The following is a 22,461-nucleotide window of genomic DNA, read 5'->3' as shown; positions in this document are numbered from 1 at the left end:
GTACCTAAGGCCCCGATTAGAAGTTGAAATGTTCTCTGCTGCCCTTTCTCCCTTGCGCAGGATGAACTGTGTATAATATTTGTTATTAGAAGGTTAACTGTTATCTAGAGGATTTATAACTACTTGAAAGGAGGTTGTGGAGAGGAGAGTGCTGGTCACTTCTTCCAAGTGACACGTGATAGGACAAGGGGCCATGGCCTCAGGCTGTACCAGGGGAGGTTCAGACTGGACATCAGGAAAAAAATTTTCACCAAAAGGGTCATCGAGCCCTGGCAGAGGCTGCCCAGGGAGATGGTTGAGTCACCATCCTTGGAGGTATTTAAAAAACAGGTAGACAAGGTACTCAAGGACGTGGTTTAGTGGCTGATAGGAATGGTTGGACTCGATGATCTAAGAGGTCTTTTCCAACATAGTGATTCTATGAGTCTATGATTTTATGATTTCAGAGAATCATAGAATCATAGACTCATTAAGGTTGAAAAGGACCTATACAATCATCAAGTCAAACCGTCAGCCAAACACCACCATGTCTGCTAAACCATGTCCTGAAATGCCACAGCTACACAGTTTTTGAACCCCTCCAAGGGCAGGAGACTCCACCACTTCCCTGGGCAGCGTTTTCCAGTGCTTCAGCTCTCTTTTGGTAAAGACATTTTTTCTAATATCCAATCTAAACCTCACCTGGTGGAACTTGAAGTCATAGTCGTGACTCCTGCCCTTGCCAAGCCATGGTTATTCCTCCCACCTCTTTTTTTGACACTTCCACGGCTTTGGGAGTTAAGAATTGAATTCCTTGAATTGAACGGTTGGACCCGATGATCCGGTGGGTCTCTTCCAACCTGGTTATTCTGTGATTCTGTGATTCTGTGACTCTGACTTGCAGATGTATATTGAAGAAAAATAGGGCTGCTCACCTTCTCATGTTTTGTCTGTTCTCAGGTGTCCTTGGATTGTTTACGTGTAGCTAAGAAGGGTACTGTGTTCACCTACAGCATTTTGAGGCTACATTCTGGTGTGACCTAAACTAGAATCAGTTTTCTAACTTCAGTGCAGTTTTGTCTAAGTAACCTCATTTTCTGAAAGCTAACTGCATGTCTTTGAGAGAGGGATTCTCTCGCATTTATGACATGGGGCTCTGGGATGCAGACAAGCCGTGGCTTACACTGATTGCTATAGTGACCAACGCCACCCTCGAGCTGGTGGAGCAGTAAATCAAAGACAAAGAAGGTTACACCTGCAGGGAGGGATGGACATCACAGGGACCCCAAACTGACCAACAGAGAATCCCATCCCACATACGTCATACTCAGTATAAAACTGAGAGATCACAGTGTTCTCGCTCTCTTCTTTAACGGCTGATGTCCATTCAGGATCTCGTCTGTGTGTTTTCCCTTGATCCTGGATCTGTGCATTCCTGAATCCAGTTCCCAAGCCCAGCTCCCTCTGAGCTTCGGACCCTTCCTTTCCCTTGTGTCTGCTCTGCAGAATCTGTGGTGGTTTAGTCATCGAGGGATAGGGGCGCAATGTCATATATTTATATATACTTGTATATATTTTATTATTTATTTATTATTATTACTAATTTATTAAAGCTATTTCAGTTTAGTTTCCAACCCGCAAATCTTTTTTCTCTCATTTCCCTTTCCCCTTTCCCTGGGAGGGGTTGGGGAGGAGGGATTTGGGAGTCCCAACTGCTCGATTTTAGCTGCCAAAAGTGGCCAGGCCAGGGCTAAGCCCTGACAGGCTGCATATTTGTCTTTCAGCAGAGAGTGAAGATGCCTCTAATTGTTTAAAGTGAAGGTGCGTAACCACATGGGAGAACATGTCTCTTACCACGCCTGGTCCTGTCACTGAGTCATTGCTGGCACCGCAGTGACAGCGCCAGTTATTGGTGTCTCTTATTTGGTTATCAGTCTTCTGTCAGCTGTCACTTTATCTATGGAAATCTCCATTGAAATGGAATTTCTCAGTCCACCGAGGGATGTACACGTTTGATGGAGTGTTATTCTTGTCTCCTCTCCCATCTTCAGTGCTTTTTGTGCCAGTCTGCAAGGTTTTTTTTCTTGCCTTTCCATTACCTCTGTCCAAATCAGAGGAGCCTTCTGTCATCAGGACATCTGCATTTAATTCCTCACATCAGGAGTCTCCTAGGACAGGGCTCCACCTTGTGTTTTAGTCACAGATGGATACAGGTGTTTGTCCTGTGATAACTTCCTTGTAAGCTAATTTTATAAACACTAAGTACTTCTCCTAGCTGTGAGTCCTAGAAAGACTGGAAAGAATGAGGACTCCTCAGTTGTGTCCTGATGTCTGGAAATTCTTCACATTGAGGGTGATGAGGCTGTGGCTCAGGTTACCCAGAGAAGTTGTGGGTGTCCCCTCCCTGGAGGTGTTCAAAGCCAGGTTGGATGGGGCTTTGAGCAGCCTGGTCTGGTGGGAGGTGCCCCAGCCCATGACAGGAGGGGGTGGAACCAGATGATCTTTAAGGTGTCTTCCAACCCAAAACGTTCTATGATATTGGCATTTGATAGAAGCTTTGAATCATTGTTTCCCTGTCTTTAAAATGCATATAATGTAAAACAGTAAAAAACCCCAAAAACTTATTATGCATTTATTTGTTTAATGTTGGCTTAGGAAAGAAAACTTCAGATGAGGGGTGCTTGAGGAGCTGAGATAGAATCATAGAAACATAGAATAGCTAGAGTTGGAAGGGACCTTAAAGTTCATCTGGTTCCAATCCCTCTGTCATGGGCAGGGACACCTCCCACTGGATCAGGCTGCCCAAGATCCCATCCAACCTGGCCTTGAACATCTCCAGGGATGGGGCAGTCACAACTTCCCTGGGCAACCTGTTCCAGTGTCTCACCACTCTCATGGTGAAGAAATTCTTCCTAATGTCTAGTCTAAATCTGCCTCTCTCAAGTTTATACCCATTGCCCCTCGTCCTATCACCACAAGCCTTTATGAACAGCTTTGCTGTAGCCCCTTTCAGGTACTGGAAGGTCGCTATAAGATCTCCTCGGAGCCTTCTCTTCTCTGGGCTGAACAAGCCCAACTCTCTCAGCCTGTCCTCCTATGAGAGGTGCTCCAGCCCTCTGATCATCCTTGTAGGCTCCTCTGGACTCGTTCCAATAGCTCCATCTCCTTCTTATGTTGAGGATTCCAGAACTGGACACAATACTCTAGGTGAGGTCTCACAAGAGAGGAATAGAGGGGCCAGATAGTTCATGCCTTTGTAACCCTAGCTTTCTTTTCTGGTTTGTGTTCAAAATGGTGTGGCCAGTAGGACCAGGGAAGGGATTGTCCCCTTGTGTTCAGCACTGCTGAGGCTGCACTTCGAATCCTGGATTCAGTTTTGGGCCCCTCTCCACAGGAAGGACACAGCGCGGGCAGAGAAGGGCAGCAGAGCTGAGGAAGCAGCAGAGGAGAGGAAATGGGGAGAGAAGCTGGTTGACTGTGGAAAAGAAGGAAAAATGATGAGATCCTGCAGCAAAAATCAGTGCAGGGCTCTAAGGGATCATTAGAGCTGCTGTCTCGAGGAGACTGAGTTGTCCATGACCTGAAGCTTCTGGTTTTGATGCCTGGAGAAGACCTGTGGGCCACGGCGATAATGTCACGCTTAACATCTCACTAGGGGCAAAAAGGAGCACATCGTAAATCCAGAGCCAAGAATTTGTTCTTCATTTAATTAAAGACTTAAGTGTTTGTTGTACTTTGAGAGATTGTTATTATTTCTGTTGCAATAGTGCTAACACTCACAGTCCTAATTAGGGCAGAAGAGCCTTATTAATAGCAATAATATTAACACAAGAAACCTCACAAATGCCCACCCCCGTCCTCTGGTGTGATGCTCGTGTTTCCCTGTGGCTGCCCACAAGTGGTGTCCCAGGGCTCAGGCTTGTGGCCTGTCTTGTTTCATATCATATCAATGAGCTGGATGAGGGGATTGAGGGCTCTCTGTCACTTTGCAGAAGGGATGGGGCAGCCACAACTTCCCTGGGCAACCTCTGCCAGTGCCTCACCACTCTCACAGTGAAGAGTTTCTTCCTAATGTCTTGCCTGCGTCTTACCCCTTCCAATTTAAAGCCATTCCCCTTTGTCATACCAATACTGACTCTCGTAAGAAGTCCCTTCTATCTTTCCTCTAGCCCCATCAGGTACTGGAGGGCCTCTATCAGGTCTCCTGGGAGCCTTCTGTTCTCCAGGCTGAACAAGCTGAGCTCCCTCAGCCTGTCCTCCTATCAGAGGTGCTCCAGGGTTGCGGGCAGGTCTGTGTCACGAGCAATTGTTGGCAGAGCTGGGATGATGAGAGGTGGCAGAACGTGGTGCGTCAGCGATGGAAAAATGCACTTCTATCTACCTTGATAATTTTACTCCAACACACAAGGGAAGTCGTTTTTGCTTAGGTGGTTCTAACTAAAAGGATGTTTCTGGGGATCATGAACTGACTGGGTTTATTCCTTTTCTCATACCAGGTTTGAGTCCTCCTCCCACGCTATCAGCATGAGCGCCTACTTGCGTGAGCAGAGAAGGGAGCTGTACAGCCGAAGTGGAGAACTTCAAGGTGAGGAAATAGATAATACTCTCGTTTGGATAATTCCATTTTGCAGGAGCTGGAATAGCCCATCCATGCTTCATCAGGTTTATTAATACCTCTGCTTTGCCACACAGGCTGTCTAAATCTCAACTGTGTTTAGACTTTCTTTATTTATTCTTGTGTTGTGAAGCAGAAGAGTTTCTCTTTTTTTCCCTCTGAATACTTATAAAACAATGGGTGAAATGCAACTGATCTTGCTGTGAGCTTTTGGAGCTCGTGTATGCTTCTTTCTCTACAATTTATTTCCTCCGTACGTGGAATGTGATGCTTGCCCTGGATTGCTGTGGGCACTAAGCTCAACTTTCTTATATTTGAAGTTCCAAGTGTGTATTGTCTGGGCTGAAGTGACCAATCCTTTGTCTTGTGCAACACTTGATGGTGAAGAGTTGCAGAATGTTTAAAAGTGGAGAATTTGAAGAGTTGGTCTACTCTTGCTTGTGGCGAGTGCTGTATGTACACAAAAGTGTTCTCTCCTCTGAACGTGGCATCATTTCATGGTGTTCTGCATGGTCTAATTCACAAAAGTGTTGGTTTGGGGAGCAAAATTAAGGGAACATCTTAAGGCTGTCATCGTAATATTTACCCAAAGTAACTTCTTTTGTATCATTGATCCCACTTTCTCCTGGGGCTAATCATAACAAGAAAATAAAATATATTCTTCAAATAGTGCATTGATGGACAAGGGTTGAATGTCTTCTTCAAATCTTACTCATGATAATTTTAATTTGGCTTTTAATTGAAGATGTTTTACAATTCACAAGACAATTTTTGGATGGCTCCAATCCTCTGATCATCATTGTAGCCTCCTCTGGACCCATTCCAACAGTTCCATCTCCCTCTTACATTGAGGATTTCAGAAGTAGACACAATCCTCCACGTGAGGTCTCACAAGAGAGGAGTAAAGGGGCAGAATCACCTCCCTCGCCCTGCTTTGACTTAATGATCTTGGATGTCTTTTTCAAGCTTAATGATTCTTTGATTCTGTGATTCTATGAAATACAAGCTTTTTATAGGTTTTTTTAAACAATGGGAACTTTTAGAAACAGGTAAATTTATTCTGTGTGGAGCTGAATGCCCAAAGCTTGGACACAACCAGATTTCATCAAAAAGCGATTCCTTATAACAAATCTTAAGACAAATCTTGAGGCATCATTTCTCATGAGCAAGAGATGTCGAGTGTTTTCAAGAGAGGAGGATGCACAGTGAGCCGTGCAGATTTCCAGCTGCTGAGTGGGAAGAACAAAGCCAACGAGCTGACAAAGAAGTAAAGGACAAAATATAGGAGTTAGTTTGGCTAGGGACAAGATTCTATTGCTCTTTCTGGGTGAATTGGAAGAGCTTCAACGTGATGCAATAGGTGACAAAACGTCAATGTAGGGAGTCAATACAGACAATAGATGAGGTGTCTTTGCTGAGAAATCTTTGCAGTTTAACCATCAAGCAAAGTTTCCCTTTGAACTTTATGTTAAAAATGTACTGTCCTCTCTTTCTATTAAAAGCTGCTTTTCCCTTTTAGGGAGCTCGTTAATCTTCCCGAATCCCAGACCACAGCAAGATCTGCATTTTGATTTCTTTTCTTTTTTTTTTTTTTACTGCTTTTAAAGAGAAACACAATTTAATTGTTCAGTCAGATGACTGGAAGGCTGCATGTGACACTCTCTTCTGTGAGAGCCACATACTTTCTCTTCCCGACAGCCTTATCCACAGGGATGACTTTTCAGTGGCAGCAGGGGGAGGGTGCCTTGTTAGGAGATCTTTTTACTGAAAAGGTCTTCAAAGAAACATATGTATTAAAAAAAAGGACTTACAGAAGTTTGGCTCATGCCAACTTTTTGAAATAAGAATTTAATTTAAATAACCTTAAAATGCGTGAAGATCAGAGTGACGCTTTGTCATTAACCTTTCATTTGGATTGAAATAGGGCGGTGCATGAGGCACCCGTTATCCCACCCTGGGAGGAAGGGACCTGCTGTAAGTGATGTAGAGATGCAAGGATTCACTCCTGTGTCTTGTTCCACTGAAATCAGACTAGGAAGATTTGGGCCATGTGTGTTTCCCTTGAAGTGGGACACTCAAGTTATTTGGCCATTGTCGTTAAAAGACAGAGAGAAAAATCAAGTAAATAACAGAAACATCTCCTTCTGGAGTAACAGAGATGTGGTGCTGAGGATGCTTTTGAAATACAGTGTCACAGAAAGGATATGGATGTGTTGGAGTGAGTCCAGAGGAAGCTACAAAGATGATTTGAGGGCTGGAGCACCTCCCCTACGAGGACAGGCTATGAGAGTGGGGTTGTTCAGCATGGAGAAGAGAAGTCTCTGGGCAGACCTTATAGCGACCTTCCAGTAGCTGAAGGGACCTACAGGAAAGCTGAGGAGGGACTTTATCAGGGAGTGCAGGGACATGACAAGGAGATATTAGGAAGAAATGTTTTCCTGTGAAGGCGATAAGGCACAGGAACAGGTTGCACAGAGAAATTGTGGCTGCCCGATCGCTGGAGGTGTTCAGGGCCAGGTTGGATGGGGCCTTGAGCAACCTGGTCCAGTCGGAGGTGTCCTTGTCCATGGCAAGGGGATTGGAACTGGATGGGCTTTAAGGTTCCTTCCAACCCAAACCATTCTGTGATTCTATGAAACTTCTTCTGGACTCACATAGATGTGCCTCAGGGTGGTGTTGAAGTACAGTGTGGGAGGTGGTTCTTCTATACAAAACAAGTAACAATCGTAATTAAGCTTCTCATTTCTTTTTTTTAAGACATTCCCCGCCCCCCAAGAGGTCCCCTTGGCCGTGTCCTGGCTGGAGAATTTACATTTTCCTGTTGGAGCTTTCCTGGCATTTGTCTGATATCAAATATAATTTCAAATGTTGTGTATATTTCAAGAGGAAATGGCCTCAAGTTGCTGTAGGGGAAGCTTAGATAGGATATTAGTAAAAATGTCGTTACTGAAAGAGGGGTGAAGCAGTGGAAGAGGCTGCTCAGGCCACTGGTGGAGTCTCCTTTCCTGGAGGTGTTCAGAAAAACGTGTGGCCATGGCACATGTGGACATGGTTTGGTAGGCACGGTGGTGTTGGGCTGACAGTTGGACTGGATGATGTTAGAGATCTTTTCCAACCTTAATGATTCTTTGATTCTATGAAATATGAAGTTCTTGATTGTCTTAAATAATGGGGTATTATTAGAAAGAAGTAAGTTTATTCTATAAGCAGATGAATGCCTGAAGCCTTTTCATCTGAGTTGTCTCCTTTTCTCTCTTAACACCTTTTCTTCGTAAGCTTTACTTTTCACTGTGCCGCTAAACCTGCTTCAACTCCCTCGCTTCCTTCTTCCTGGCACCCACCAGGGCCTTCTGATGTCCCCAGATCCACCGACTACACAAAAAGCAGCACAAACCATGTCAGGATTAAGCAAAGTCCATACCGAGTGAGCAATCCCATACCATGGAAGCCAGCGTGCTTGTTGCTGCTTGGCTGGTTGATCCAACAGCATGGAGAGCTCATGCATCCTCGCTGCAGCTTTTCCTTCTGTGGAGGCACTATTTACCCTGCATGTGTCAGCACGGCTGTCTCTTTTCACAAAACCTCTAAGAATTTACTGCTTCTGAGATCCATGCCTCTGCCACGTTTGGCAGAACTTGGCTCACCAGCTCAGTTGTTGTGAGGATGGGGTAGACAGGAGATAAGATGACTCTTAATTTCATCGGAAACGAGGCTGTATTTCACTGCAGAGGTGGTTGTTTGTCGTTGGCTGGTAGAACAAATCACACGCATGCACCTTATTTCGTTCCACTGCTGCTTTCAATTACCAATAATTTATTGAGAATAAATGAAAAAAATGGTTTCTTGTCCTTGTGGGAGATCAAGGACTCCATGAGGGGACAGTAGATGGTGGGAGGGTGTTGCTTGTGCTGGAGACAGTCTACACACCTAGAGAAGAGAAGGCTCTGGGCAGACCTTAGAGCAGCCTTCCAGTCCAGAAAGGGGCTCCAGAAAAGCAGGGAAGGGAATCTTTATCAGGAGTGCTGGGATACAGAATCACAGAATCACAGAATAACCAGGTTGGAAGAGACCCACTGGATCATCGAGTCCAACCGTTCCTATCAAACACTAAACCATGTCCCTCAGCACCTCGTCCACCCGTGCCTTAAACACCTCCAGGGAAGGTGACTCAACCACCTCCCTGAGCAGCCTGTTTGATGAGAGGGAACAGTTCTAAGCAGAAAGAGGGGAGATTTAGATTAGATATTTAGAAGAAATGTTTTCCTGTGAGGGCGGCGAGGCACTGGCCCAGGTTGCCCAGAGAAGTTGTGGCTGCCCCATCCCTGGAGGTGTTCAAGGCCAGGCTGGATGGGGCTTTGAGCTCCTGATCTAGTGGGAGGTTGGAACTAGATGGACTTTAAGGTCCTTTCCAACCCAACCCATTCCATGATTCAGGTTACTTGCCAGTACGCTGTTCATCTCTTCTTGGTGCATGCCTGAAAATTTCTTACCGTAAGGTTTTAAGCAATTAAGGAAATCAAAGAGAAACTCTGCTAATTAAGATTTTGATGCCAAGAAATAGCAGCGGAGGCGAATGAGATCTGATATGACAAGGGCACAGTGTAAGGCCAGGTCTGGGGAAAATGCAGTTATGTGTAGGTGCCTTGTTCCATTTGGATTCACCAAAGGGCTGCCGGAGGGAGCCAGCTGCGTTCGCTGGTGACAAAAACGCATCTTGACATTTTGGATAATGAAAACTCAGTTCAGCACCTTTTAGAGATGTGTATGATAATGTGCTGTCAGACAGAGACGATGAGGAGGGAGGAAGCAATAGAATTCTTGTCCACTTTGAAGAGGTGTTATGACAAGTGGACAGGCCTGGTTAAAAATACCCTTTGGAAGAAGATGGGGAATAGCAAAACGGGTCCAGAGGAGGCCATGAAGATGATCAGAGGGCTGGAGCATCTCTGCTAGGAGGGCAGGCTGAGAGAGTTGGGTTTGTTCAGCCTGGAGAGGACAAGGCTCCAGGGAGAGCTTAGAGCGGCTTCCAGTACCTGAAGGGGCGCCAGGAAAGCTGGGGAGGGACTTTTTAGAAGGGCCTGGAGTGACAGGATGAGGGGAATGGCTTTAAATTGGAAAGGGGAAGATTGAGATTAGACCTGGACTAGGATGGACTGGACAGGCGCACACTCTCCTGGGTGGAAAACTGGTTGGCTGGCCGGGCCCAGAGAGTGGTGGGAAATGGAGTTAACTCCAGCTGGAGGCCAGTGACAAGTGGGGTTCCCCAGGGCTCAGTGCTGGGTCCAGCCCTGTTCAGTGTCTTTATCAATGACCTGGATGAAGGCATCGAGTGCACCCTTAGCAAGTTTGCGGAAGTGTTGATCTGCTGGAGGGTCGGGAGGCTCTGCAAAGGGATCTGAACAGGCTGGACCGCTGGGCTGAGACCAATGGCATGAGGTTAAAGAGGCCAAATGCCGGGTCCTGCACTTGGGGCACAACAACCCTGTGCAGTGCTACAGACTAGGAGAAGTCTGTCTAGAAAGCTGCCTGGAGGAGAGGGACCTGGGGGTGTTGGTTGACAGCGACTGAACATGAGCCAGCAGTGTGCCCAGGTGGCCAAGAAGGCCAAGGGCATCTTGGCTTGGATCAGAAACAGTGTGACCAGCAGGTCCAGGGAGGTTCTTCTCCCCCTGTACTCGGCACTGGTGAGACCGCTCCTCGAATCCTGTGTTCATTTCTGGGTCCCTCACCACAAGAAGGATGTTGAGGCTCTGGAGCGAGTCCAGAGAAGAGCAACCAAGCTGGTGAGGGGGCTGGAGAACAGGCCTTATGAGGAGCGGCTGAGGGAGCTGGGGGTGTTTAGCCTGGAGAAGAGGAGTCTGAGGGGAGACCTCATTGCTCTCTCCAACTCCCTGAGAGGAGGTTGTAGAGAGGAGGGTGCTGGCCTCCTCTCCCAAGTGACAGGGGACAGGACAAGAGGGAATGGCCTCAAGCTCCACCAGGGGAGGTTCAGGCTGGATATCAGGAAAGAATATTTCATGGAAAGGGTCATTGGTCCCTGTCCGAGGCTGCCCAGGGAGGTGGTTGAGTCACCTTCCCTGGAGGTGTTTAAAAGATGGGTGGATGAGATTCTGGGGGACATGGTTTAGTGATTGATAGGAATGGTTGGACTCGATGATCCAGTGGGTCTTTCCAACCTAGGGTTTCTGTGTTTCTGTGACATTAGAAATTCTTCACAGTGAAGCACTGACACAGGTTGCCCAGGGAAGCTGTGGCTGCCCCATCCCTGGAGGTGTTCAAAGCCAGGCTGGATGGGGCTCTGAGCAGTCTGGTTTGGTGGGAGGTGTCCCTGCCCATGGCAGGGGGGTTGGAACTGGATGGGCTTATAGGTCCCTTCCAACCCAAACCATTTTATGCTTCTGTGACCAGCTGAAGAATCAGCAAGTTGGTTATTCCAGGGAGTGGGAGAGGATTTGATGTTCTCAGCCTCCTGGTGTGCAGCTCCTTTTGTCTCCACGTGATGTGCAGGATCACAGTTTGTTTTGAGCTCAGGCCGGGGAGAGAGGAGCAAATCGCTTTTTTGTGGTTTGACGGTATTAACGCAATCATCTCGTTCAGACCTTGTAAGCCCACTTATTATTTCCTCTGCGTGTGTTTTTTCTGGTTTAGCGGATTAGCCACACCGGCTCTTCAAAGGCTATCCAATCAAGGAGGGGTTATTAAAACCGGGGCGCTTTATGACTGAGAATTAATTAGAGCAGCATTTTCATGCAAAACATCCAATTTTTTGATTAGCAATGGAGCAGGGCCACAATTAACACTCTAGGAAGCTTAAATTTCCAGCATTTTGATTCTCAGGAAATGAGATTATCAAACCAGGGTCAGGCACTTGACAGCGAAAGGGGGATTATGTGTAAGAAAATAATTTGTTTCTTGATTTTGCCTCTGCGATTGTTATTAAAGCTACGGCAAATTCAGAGGGAGGCAACAAGCGGAAGGAGATACCTACAAATGGAAGTGGGAGAGACCCTTTGCCTTGTCAGTGCTCTTCTCGCTGTGCAAAGAGCTTTGCTTGCCCAGGTTTTAGTGGGAGCATGCTTTGCGTTTCATGTACAGCAACAGGTTTGCGTTGCTTTCAGAGCATCACAGCGTAACCTCAGTTGGAAGGGACCCACAAGGATCATCCCATCCAGCTCCTGTCCCTGCACAGGACAACCCCAACAGTCACACCCTGTGTCTGAGAGTGTTGGAAAAATGCTTCTGGAATATTATCAGGCTTAGCATTGTGACTGCTTCCCTGGGGAGCTGTTCCAGTGCTCCACCACCCTCTGGGTGAAGAACCTTTTCCTAATATCCAACCTGACCTTCTCCTGGAGCATCTTCCTGCCGTTCCCTCAGCTCCTATCATTGGTCGACAGAGAGAAGAGGTCAGCACCTGCTCCTCCTCCTTCCCTTTGTGAGGAAGCTGTAGACTGCAGTGAGATCTCCCCTCAGTCTCCTCCAGGCTGAACAGACCAAGTGAGTGACTTCAGCCGCTCCTTCCCTCTAAAACCTTCACCAGCTCCACTTTTCTGTCTTCATGATTCTCCTCCTCATGCTTAAGTTTTCCTCCACTCCTTGTATCGCGCAGAATCACACAGAATCACTAGGTTGGAAAAGACCCACTGGATCATCGAGTCCAACCATTCCCATCAATCACTAAAGCATGCACGTATGCAGAAAGACACTGAAGAACAGTGCTCATTTATAAAATACCCTCACAGATGGATGCTTCAGCCTCATTAATATTGCTCTGAGGCTGCTCTGACCGGTCTGGCTTGTGTTGTTGCAGTTCTGGGCAGAGAGACTCCCAGCTTTTCTGGGACTCACTGGGTCACCATGTCCCTTGTTTGCAATCATTGATTTTCAAGGTGCTTATTTACAGCTTCATTTCAGCTCTGACGTTTGGATTGCAAAAGAATTTGAGGGCTGTGTGATGAATTTACTAGGACAGTGTGGAATTATCTTATATTATGCAGATTAAAAACAGAATAGGGAGGAAATGTTTACACCCATGGATGATAATATCCTGTTTTGTCTGAATTCCTGGAGGGTTTTTTTTCAGGAGGATTAGGCTTTTGGACCTACCGAGCCCCCTAAGCTTGATTCAGTGAAGAAGTATTTTCCTTTGAGGGTGCTGAGGCACTGGCACAGGTTGCGCAGTGAAGTTGTGGCTGCCTCGTCCCGGGAGGTGTTCAAGGCCAGGTTGGATGGGACCTTGAGCAACCTGATCCAGTGGGAGATGTCGTGCCTATGGTGGGGGGGTTGGAACTGGATGGACTTTAATATCCGTTCTACTTAAAACTATCCTGTGATTCTCTGATTCTTCAATTATAGAAGGACTTGTCTCCTTTTATTGTCTCCAACTATATAGAAAATGTCTTATTTTTTCCCCGCGTATCATCCCGTGAAAAGCTTTCTGGGCCAGTCCGAGCCAGGCACTGGACTCTGTCAGCATGCAAGTTGTTACCTGGGGTGGGACAGAGCAATCAGCCTTTGCTTTTGTGGAGGACAGGGGGAAACATTTCATCAGTCCAGCCAACAATAAAATAGCCCTGACACAGTTGAACAGGTACTCTTCTTACTGTGATCTGAAATTATACGCTCGTCCTTTTTCCCCGTATGAGAGCTTCACACTCTCCTGGAATTTGTGCCTTTTGTGTCAAGTTCTGTAGTAAACCATTTATTTAAAACCATTCTGTCTCGCTGTGTAGGATCAGGAGTCTCTCAGTGTGGCGTTGAGCAGGAATCGTTCCTGACAATCTACTCTGCTTTCAGCAGTATTCATTGCTGTACTGGTGGAAGTGGGCTATAACGACCTGAGAGAGGGGAAAAAAGGTCCATACTTACATTGTCTCTTCTAAAATTTTAGTCATCTGAAGCCAACATACTGTTTTTCACTTCTATATTTGAGCTCTGACATTCCTTAGGACGTTATGGTTGGACTCGATGATCCAGTGGGTCTTTTCCAACCTAGGGATTCTATGATTCTTTACTGTACTACCATTTTCTTGGCTCATTTAAGGAATGACTTTAGGTTGTCCCCCTGTTTTTTTTCACAAAATCGTAGAATCACTAGGTTGGAAAAGTCCTTTGAGACCCTGAAGCCCAACAGTATCTGTCCACTACTAAACCACCTCGTCTCCCTGTCTTTTAAACACCTCCAGGGATGGGGACTCAACCACCTCACTGGGCAGCCTCTGCCAGGGCCTGAGAACCCTTTTGCAGACATTTTTCTAATGTCCAAGCTGAACCTCCCCTGGTGCAACTTGAGGCCGTTGCCTCTTGTTCTGTCATTTGTTATTTGGGAGAAGAGACCAACACCCACCTGGGTTCCAGGTAGTTGTAGAAAGTGATAGGGTCTCCTTTACTACAGGCTAAACAATCCCATGTCTTTCAGCTGCTCCTCTTAAGACTTGTTCTCCAGCCCCTTCACCAGCTTCATTGCTCTTCTCTGGACACGCTCCAGCCCCTCAATGTCTTTCTTGTGATGGGGGGCCCAAAACTGAACTCAGGATTCAAGATGTAACGAGGACAATCCAATGTGCCTTTGGCAGGCCAGGGTTAGATTCCTACCCATATCTTCTGTTATTGTTCATTATAATAATTTAAAGCCATTTGAATCGGGGTTTGGCAGTGGTGAAATGCTAAGCTAGAAAGGAGAGCCAGGCTGTGAAAGGAGGAGTAAAAATATCCAGTGGGAATATGAGTTAGCTAGGTTGGAATTCGACCTAGTGAAGCTTAGCTAGTTAATCCTGTTCTTTAGGGACCTTTAGTGACCAGGTTAGCCAAAACTGCAATATGATTGATGGGAACGGTTGGACTCGATGATCCAGTGGGTCCTTTCCAACCCAGTGATTCTGTGATTCTGTGATTCTATGTGTCCTTCAGGAGGGTGCAGACTTCTTCAAAGAGATTTATACCATGTATATAATTTCTAGAACCATGGAAAAGTTTAGATTGGAGGGGACCTCAAAGACCGTCCAGTTCCAGCTCTCCTCCCACTGAATCAGGTTGGTCAAAGCCACATCCAGCCTGATCTTGAACTCCTCCAGGGATGGGGCAGCCACGACTTCTCTGAGCAACCTGGGCCAGTGCCTCATGACCCTCACAGGAAAAGATTTTATCCTAAGGTCTCATCTCAGTCTCCCCTCTTTCAATTTAAAATCATCCCCCATCATCCTATCCCTGCACTCCCTGATACAGAGCCCCTCCTCAGCTTTCCCGTAGGCCCCTTTAATTACAGGAAGGCTGCTAATTGCTGTAATGGCATTGTGGAAATATATATATGTATATATTCGCTTCATAATCTGGCCTTCTAAATAGTGAAGAGTCCTAAGATGCTCATTGGTGCTGATGTTTTATGTTGAAATCTTGCTGATATATGGATTTTTCAGCAAGTTCTTGCTTTTCATATAATTTTTTTAATGAGGGTCAAACTCTTGTTTCCTTGTCTGCAATTTCTTTCTTTTCCTCAGCTTCATTAGCAAGACCATAAATACGTTGCTGAAACATTGCTTTTATTTCTCCTACTTGATACAATAATGAGTCCTAATTAAAACCAATCAAGTCAAACAGGGTTTTGTCTGGAGACTGAGCTGCCTTCTCACTTCTTCTGCGAATTGTGTTGCCTTCAAGCCGTGGCGGCTGCAGAAAGCAGCCAGATATCACAGGCTACGGCAAATTACACCACGTGCCTTAAGGGTGAGTAGTAGCAGTAGCTGTTGCTCTTGTCTTGTACCTGTTCTGAGGGTAAAGAAGTGTTTAATCTCTGCCCCTGTCATTCGAATGCTTCTCATCTGTATTTGAAGTCCCTTAAAAATGCGAATCTGTTGTTTTTCAAGGAGCATCAAAAAATGCACGGGGGACGGCTGTGTTAGCATTCAGATTTCCTCCTTTGGCTTTGACGGATGGATATATACATTTTTTTTACGCTACGGTGTTTTTTATCTTGATAATGCTGAAATGAAACTTTACGGTGACGGAGTAGGAGGCAGCTTTAGAAAGCTCTTGCTTTCAAGTAGTTTTAAAGCCATTTAGGTGAGCATGAATTAACATTTCTCTTGTCTTGTAAAGGTCACCCTTTAATTGAGATTCACTACGTTCAGTCCAAAGCTTGGCTTCGAGGAGACCTCTCTTCGTAAAGAAGGCACAAATTGGCAGCATAATCTCATCAGAGGCTTAGGTTATATGGTAATAAATCATTCAATTCAAAGAGAACGAAACTGCCACGGAGCATAAAACATGCCAGATGCTTGAAAGACTTCCGTGCCTTAGAGTTTGAATAACAGTTGGAGGATCTGTACATGTCTTGAGTTCTTCCTAATAAGGAAGAACTGTTAGGAAGAAAATAATTCTTACCAAATTAAAGATTTGAAGTATTACCCATTTGGTTTGATATCAGCTATTAGTCGTCTTGTCTGACATAGGAATCAAAGGTGTCACATTTCTGTCCCGTAGATCTGATTGTGATATTTCTGAAATTAGAGAATCATAGACTCATGAGTTGGAAAGGACCCACGAGGATCATGGAGTCCAACTCCTGTCCCTGCACAGGACAACCCCAACATTCACACCATGTGGCTGAGGGTATTGTCCAAATCCTTCTAGGATGTTGCTAGGCTTGATGCCGTGACTGCTTCCCTGAGATGCTGTCCCAGTGCTCCAGCACCCTCTGGGTGACACCTGTCTTTCAAAGACCTCCAGGGATGGGGACTCAGCCACCTCCCTGGGCAGCCTCTGCCAGGGACCAGTGACCCTTTCCATGAAAATCTTTTTTCTGATGTCCAGCCTGCAACCCTCCTGGTGCAGCTTGGGGCCATTGCCTCTCATCCTGTCGCATGTCACTTGGGAGAAGAGCCCAGCTCCCTCCTCTCCACAACCTCCTTTCAGGGAGTTGGAGAGAGCAATGAGGTCTCCCCTCAGCCTCCTCTTCTGCAGACTAAACAACCCTAGTTCCCTCAGCTCCTCCTCGTAAGTCTAGTGTAGACAGATATCCCAAATTTGCATGCTTCTATTGCTGGTATTTTGAGCCGTGGAGCCACCACAAAGGCGGAGAAGTTGTTGAAACCACTTTTTTTTTCTCCATAATAATGTCTTTTCTCTGTGTTTTTTCTCCATATTAAACTTCTGCAGCTGCCTGAAGGAGGTTGTTCAAAGTTTGTTGCAGAAACCCAGACTGATTCTGTTTCCCTCTAACTATCGGGTACAGCAAATGCTCGCTGAAGATCTCATTAGTGTTTTCATATTTCATTGTAATTACTTAATAGTATAATAGCAAAGACGTGATGCTCGGGAGCTGGGTTCTTTTACATAATATCAAAAATATTCTAAGTGATTGGGGGCTTAGAGTACATCTGTGTGGCTCTTTGGGAATTTTAATTGCACTGATCATGTGGTTGTTTTTGACTTAATTGTCATCAGGAGTTATTGGATGAGATCCCTTGCATAAATGCTGTATTCACGGTACCTCAATGGCACCGAGAAACGTGTGAACAAATGGCACTTTCTTTGTCTGCTTAATGAATATTTAAGTGATTTCAAATGGCTTCTTCCCTAGACTCTACCTATGTATTTCTTTCATAATGAGAGATGTGTTGGTATTATGTGGCAAAGCTATAATTCCACTAATAATTGGTTTATAGCACATTCGGTGCTTTTCCCTGAGCGAGGTAAGATGCCAATTTGCGTGACCTCGGGTGAAGAAAGGAAGAAGCACGAGCCCAGTGTGTGGTTATATGATGTCACAATGCTCAGAGGGATTGTTTTCTGGAATCCCCCAAATAAGAAGGATACAGAACTGTTGGAACGGGTCCAGAGGAGGCCACGAAGATGATCCAAGGGCTGGAGCACCTCCCATATGAGGACAGGCTGGGAGGGTTGGGCTTGTTCAGCCTGGAGAAGGGAAGGCTCCAGGCAGATCTTAGAGCAGCTTCCAGTACGTGAAGGTTCTCCAGGAAAGCTGAGGAGGAGCTCTTTATCAGGGACAGCAGGGGTAGCATGAGGGGGAATGATTTTAAGCTGAAAGATTTAGGTGAGATCTTCGGAAGAATGATTTTCCTGTGAGGGTGAGGAGGCCCTGGCAGAGGTATCCCAGAGAAGTGGTGGCTGCCCCATCCCTGGAGGTGTTTGGGGCCAGGTTGGGTGAGGGTTTGATCAACCTGATCCAATGGGAGGTGTCCCTGCCCATGACAAGGGAGTTGGAACTGGATGATCTTTAAGGTTCCTTCCAACCCAAACCATTCTGTAATTTTATGATCCTATAGGGAGCAACTTTTTATTGTCAAAATAACTGAAATAACAGCCTGATCCATTCTGTATGTTGTTTGTGTCTATTTTTTTTTTTTAAGTTATTAGTTAATTTGTGATACACAAAGCAAACGTCAAATAATTCAGCAACAGTGACTTCTGGTATTATTCACCTCTGACTTAAATCAACCATTAGATGTTTCTCAATGCAAGCTTCACCTCAGAGTCTGGATACCAGAGTAGTTGTAATCTTTTGCTTTCTAACTAGTTCCATGGATGAGAAGCGCTTAGGACTTCATTAGCGGTAACGACTAGAGCGTGTGTGCATAAAGCTGAGAGGATCTATTGGGACATATGTAAATACCCAACAATTCTAGTGGTGCTAATAGATGATCTCAGGACTGTGTTGGGTATTTCATGTATCTGTGGGGAAAAGAACCTCCACAAAAGGCCTTTCCTTACTTTGTCAGCTCTGCTTGATAACTGCAGACAGTAAATGTTTGTTCAGAGGTGTGATAAGGTGGGCATGGTGTCTGAATACCCAGTTGTGTTGCTTTCACAAACACGGATGTCAGGCTACAACTTCTTGTTTCAATAGACCAGTTTGGCTTTATTACATTAACCAAACCCGACCGAGTGCTTATCTCTACTGTTCTATCGTGTCTGTGTGTCTGTAGTGCCTCACAGCTGGTTTATTCTCATAGAGCCTGTTTGGAATATAGAATAGTGTATTAATACGCGATTGGAAATCCTGTTTGGAATATAGAACAGTTTATTAAAGATAAAAGACAAGGTGGATTTACTGAAAGTATTTGTCACTTTTTTTTCCCTCTTCTTGTTGTTTTGGGAACTCGTTTCATTTATAAAAGTCAGTGTAATTGCTTCAGGGCTTATCTTGTTTTGTCATGGAATCGCAGAATGGTTTGGGTTGGAAGGGATCTTAAAGCCCATCCGGTTCTCAACCCCTGCAATGGGCGGGGACACCTCCCAGTGGACCAGGTTGGTCAAAGCCCCATCCATCCTAGCCTTGAATGTCTCTAGGGATGGCACAGCCACGATTTCTCTGGGCAACCTGGGCCAACCTCACAGAAAACCAAAATTTTCCTAAGCTCTAATCTAAACCTCCCCTCTTTCCGCTCAAAAACATTCTTCCTCGTCCTGTCCCCACACTACTTCATTAAGAGCCCCTCCCCAGCTTTCCTGAAGCCCCTTTCAGTACTGAGAGGCTGCTCTAAGGTCTCCCCAGAGCCTTCCCTTCTCCACGCTGAAGAAGTCAAACTCTTTCAGCCTGTCCTTGTACAGGAGATGTTCCAGCTCTCGGATCATCTCCATGGCCTCCTCTGGACTTCTCTAACAGATCCATGTCCTTGTGCTGAGGACACCAGAACTGAACACAGGACTCCAGGTGAGGTCTCACCAGGGCGGAGTAGAGGGGCAGAGTCCCCTCCCTCACTCTGCTGGCCATGCGTCTTTTTATGCAGCCCAGGACACCATTGGCTTTCTGGGCTGTGAGCACACATTGCTGGCTTATGTTGAACTTCTCATCCACCAGCACCCCAAGTCCTTCTCCTCAGGGCTGCTTTCAATCCGTTCTCTCTGCTCAGCCTCTAACTGTAGTCGGGATTACCCCGATCCAGGTGCAGGACCTTGTACTTGGTCTTGTTGAACTTCATAAGACCTTTTATAATTATATACACGTATGTGCCCTATGGTTAAACATTCTATATTCTTTCTGATTAATAATCATCAGTTAGTTGGTGGGTTTTTTTGAGCCTACATTTTTCGTCCAGCAATAATGACTGTTTCACACATCTGCGTGCCTGAACTATCTGGAGACCTCATTGCTCTCTACAACTACCTGAAAGGAGGTTGTGGAGAGGAGGGTGCTGGGCTCTTCTCCCAAGTGACATGGGACAGGACAAGAGGGAATGGCCTCAAGCTCCGCCAGGGGAGGTTTAGGCTGGACATTAGGAAAAAAAAAATCATAGAAAGGGTCATTGGTCCCTGGCAGAGGCTGCCCAGGGAGGGAGTTGAGTTGCCTTCCCTGGAGGGGTTTAAGGGACGGGTGGGTAAGGTGCTGAGGGACATGGTTTAGTGTTTGATAGGAACGGTTGGACTCGATGATCCGGTGGGTCTCTTCCAACCTGGTTATTCTAGAATTCTATGATTCTGTGATTCTATTCAAGTTCAGACCAAGGGGCTTTTTGTTTGTAGCCGTGTGGATTTTGAGGCAGAGGTAACCTCAGATACCTGGCTCTGTGTAAATGATGCTGGGCTGTCTGTGCACCGTAGCTTCATTTGGTGTCCTGCAGGTAAGAATCATTTGTGTAGCTAAAAGGTTTATTTTTAAGACCGTTTTTATAACCAGAGGATCCAATTTAGGAATTTAACAAAACATCGTCCATGGTAGCTTGGCCTTTACCTTTGTTTGACAAAAGGCACTTATCCTATTTCAGGTGGTGCTACAATTACAGAGGAAAAAGGGGAGAATAAGTTTATTTTCTCCTGTTGAGTGAGGATAGAGAGCTGAGATACAGAGATCCATCTGGAAAGAATACAGCAGCTCTCGTCTGGGAGTTGGATGATCAGCTGCCCTGTTCCCAGTCAAAAGATGCTACAAAGTGGAGACGGGGGGTTGCCACATCTCAGAATTGGGTCCTCCTCTGCCACTGCTTTTACTCCTTTGGAAAAGAGCCTGTGGCCAGAAAATTATGATTTTAAGTACTCTGAACATCTCGGACGTGTTGCAGAGTGGTTAATACGTACCAATGTACAGTTGTAGCCTAGTTATGGAGTCACAGAATGTCCTGAGTTGCAAGGGACCCACAAGGATCATTGAGTCCAACTCCTGTCCCTGCACAGGACAGTCCCAGTTTTCATACCATGTGTCTGAGGATGTCGTCCAAATGCTTCTGGAATATTGTCAGGCTTGGGGCCGTGACTGCTCCCCTGGGGAGCTGTTCTAGTGCTCCACCACCCTCTGGGTGAAGAACCTTTTCCTAATATCCAACCGAACCCTCCCCTGGCACATCTTCCTCCTGTTCCCTTGGGTCTTATCATTGGTCACCAGAGGGAAGAAATCCCCACTTGCTTCTTCTCCTTCCCTAGTTGGTAACTGATTGCTTGTCTGTTTAAAATTGTATGTGCTGTCCTGTGTAGAGTTTGGTGTGTGCGTGCAGCAAGGCATTAAAGAAAGGGCTTCATAATAAGAGAGGTAATCCTGCCTATTTTGCTCAAGGAGATTGAAGCTGGGGAGGGTGGTAGGTATGGCCTTCAACATCCTTCCCAAGGTTCCATTTCTGATATTTCTTGTTTTACTTTGTCGCAGAGTTTGTACAAATTCTCCTCAGGCAGTAATGATAAAGAAGAGTTAGTTTGAATATCGTGTTCTCCTTTAATACTTGCTCTTCCATTCCAGTTGCTGGTCTTGACACTGACGTAAACTCTTCCTTTACATCCAGTTCCCATGTTGTCTTTCTTTAGACCAAACTCCTCCAGGGGTGGGGCATCCACAACTTCTCTGGGCAACCTTTTCCATGCTTTTCATCCGTGCCCTGCTTGTTTCCCCAGCGGCACCAGGATAGAATCACAGAATCATAGAATCTCTAGATTGAAAAAGACCTTTGAGATCATTGAGTCCAACTGTCCCTGCCCACTACTAAATCATATCCCTAAGCACTTCATCTACCCGTCTTTTAAACACCTCCAGCAATGGGGACTCAACCACCTTGCTGGTCAGTCTCTGCCAGTTCCTGAGAACCCTTGTGGCGCAAGAAATTTTTCCCGATGTCCAACCTGAACCTGCCTTGGCACAACTTGAGGACATTTCCTCTCGTCTTATTGCCTGTCGCTTGGGAGAAGACTCCAGCACCCACCTCACTACAACCTCCTTTCAAGGAGTTGCAGACAGAAGGTCTCCCATCAGCCACCTTTTTTTTAGGCTAAACAACCCCAGGTCCCTCAGCTGCTCCTCATAAGACTTGTTCTCCAGCCCAGGATAGCAAATACTAAGAAGTCCTGCTTGTGCAAAGTCACACGGCGTCCTGGAAAATCACAGTGTGGCTTCAGTATCAAGAGCAGAGCCTGCAGCTGAATAAACCGTGCCAGCAACCAGTTGAAGGTTCAAGCAGGATCACTCACAGTTTCACTCACAGTCCCATCATGGGATGCAGAGGGCTGAATGTTATCCAGCTGGTGCCGAGGAGGGCGTGGAGGGGGGACTTACGAGGTGAAACAGAAGTCTCTCCACTATTTTTATATGATGCTTATACATGTTCCTGCCAATTCTGCTGGTTAGAAAACTGAAAAAGGGAAAGAAATCTTAGTAACAATATAATAAGGAAGATGATACTGGAAAACAGTTTGGAAGTCAAGCACAGCAATTTTCCCTGGGATGTCCCAGCCCCTGGCAGGAGGGTGATCTTCAAGGACCCTTCCAACCCAAACTATTGTATGATTCTATGATTCTAGGAGTTTTACTTGGGTAAATCCTTCAGTTTAAATCCCTACCGAGCTCTCCATGGGAACGCCACGCACTGGACACTGTGTGCACCGAATACGGCTGTTTTCCCATTTAAAAGATTCCATGTTTCTAAGAAGAA

At 45.9% G+C, this 22,461-nt stretch overlaps 1 protein-coding gene across 1 annotated transcript in view; it reads left to right on the top strand.

Annotated features, from left to right (window-relative positions):
• Window positions 1-22,461, top strand: part of EXOC4 (exocyst complex component 4) — a 428,233-nt gene that overhangs the window by 112,763 nt on the left and 293,009 nt on the right. Inside the window, exon 9 of the mRNA XM_069861081.1 lies at window positions 4,476-4,564. Coding sequence (XP_069717182.1) covers window positions 4,476-4,564 — 89 coding nt within the window. The remainder of the gene's footprint in view (window positions 1-4,475; window positions 4,565-22,461) is intronic.

Source organism: Phaenicophaeus curvirostris, chromosome 1, assembly GCF_032191515.1.
Source record: "Phaenicophaeus curvirostris isolate KB17595 chromosome 1, BPBGC_Pcur_1.0, whole genome shotgun sequence".
NCBI lineage: Eukaryota > Metazoa > Chordata > Aves > Cuculiformes > Cuculidae > Phaenicophaeus > Phaenicophaeus curvirostris.
The sequence above is the reverse complement of the archived record's forward strand: the minus strand, read 5'-3'. Positions and strand labels throughout refer to the sequence as shown.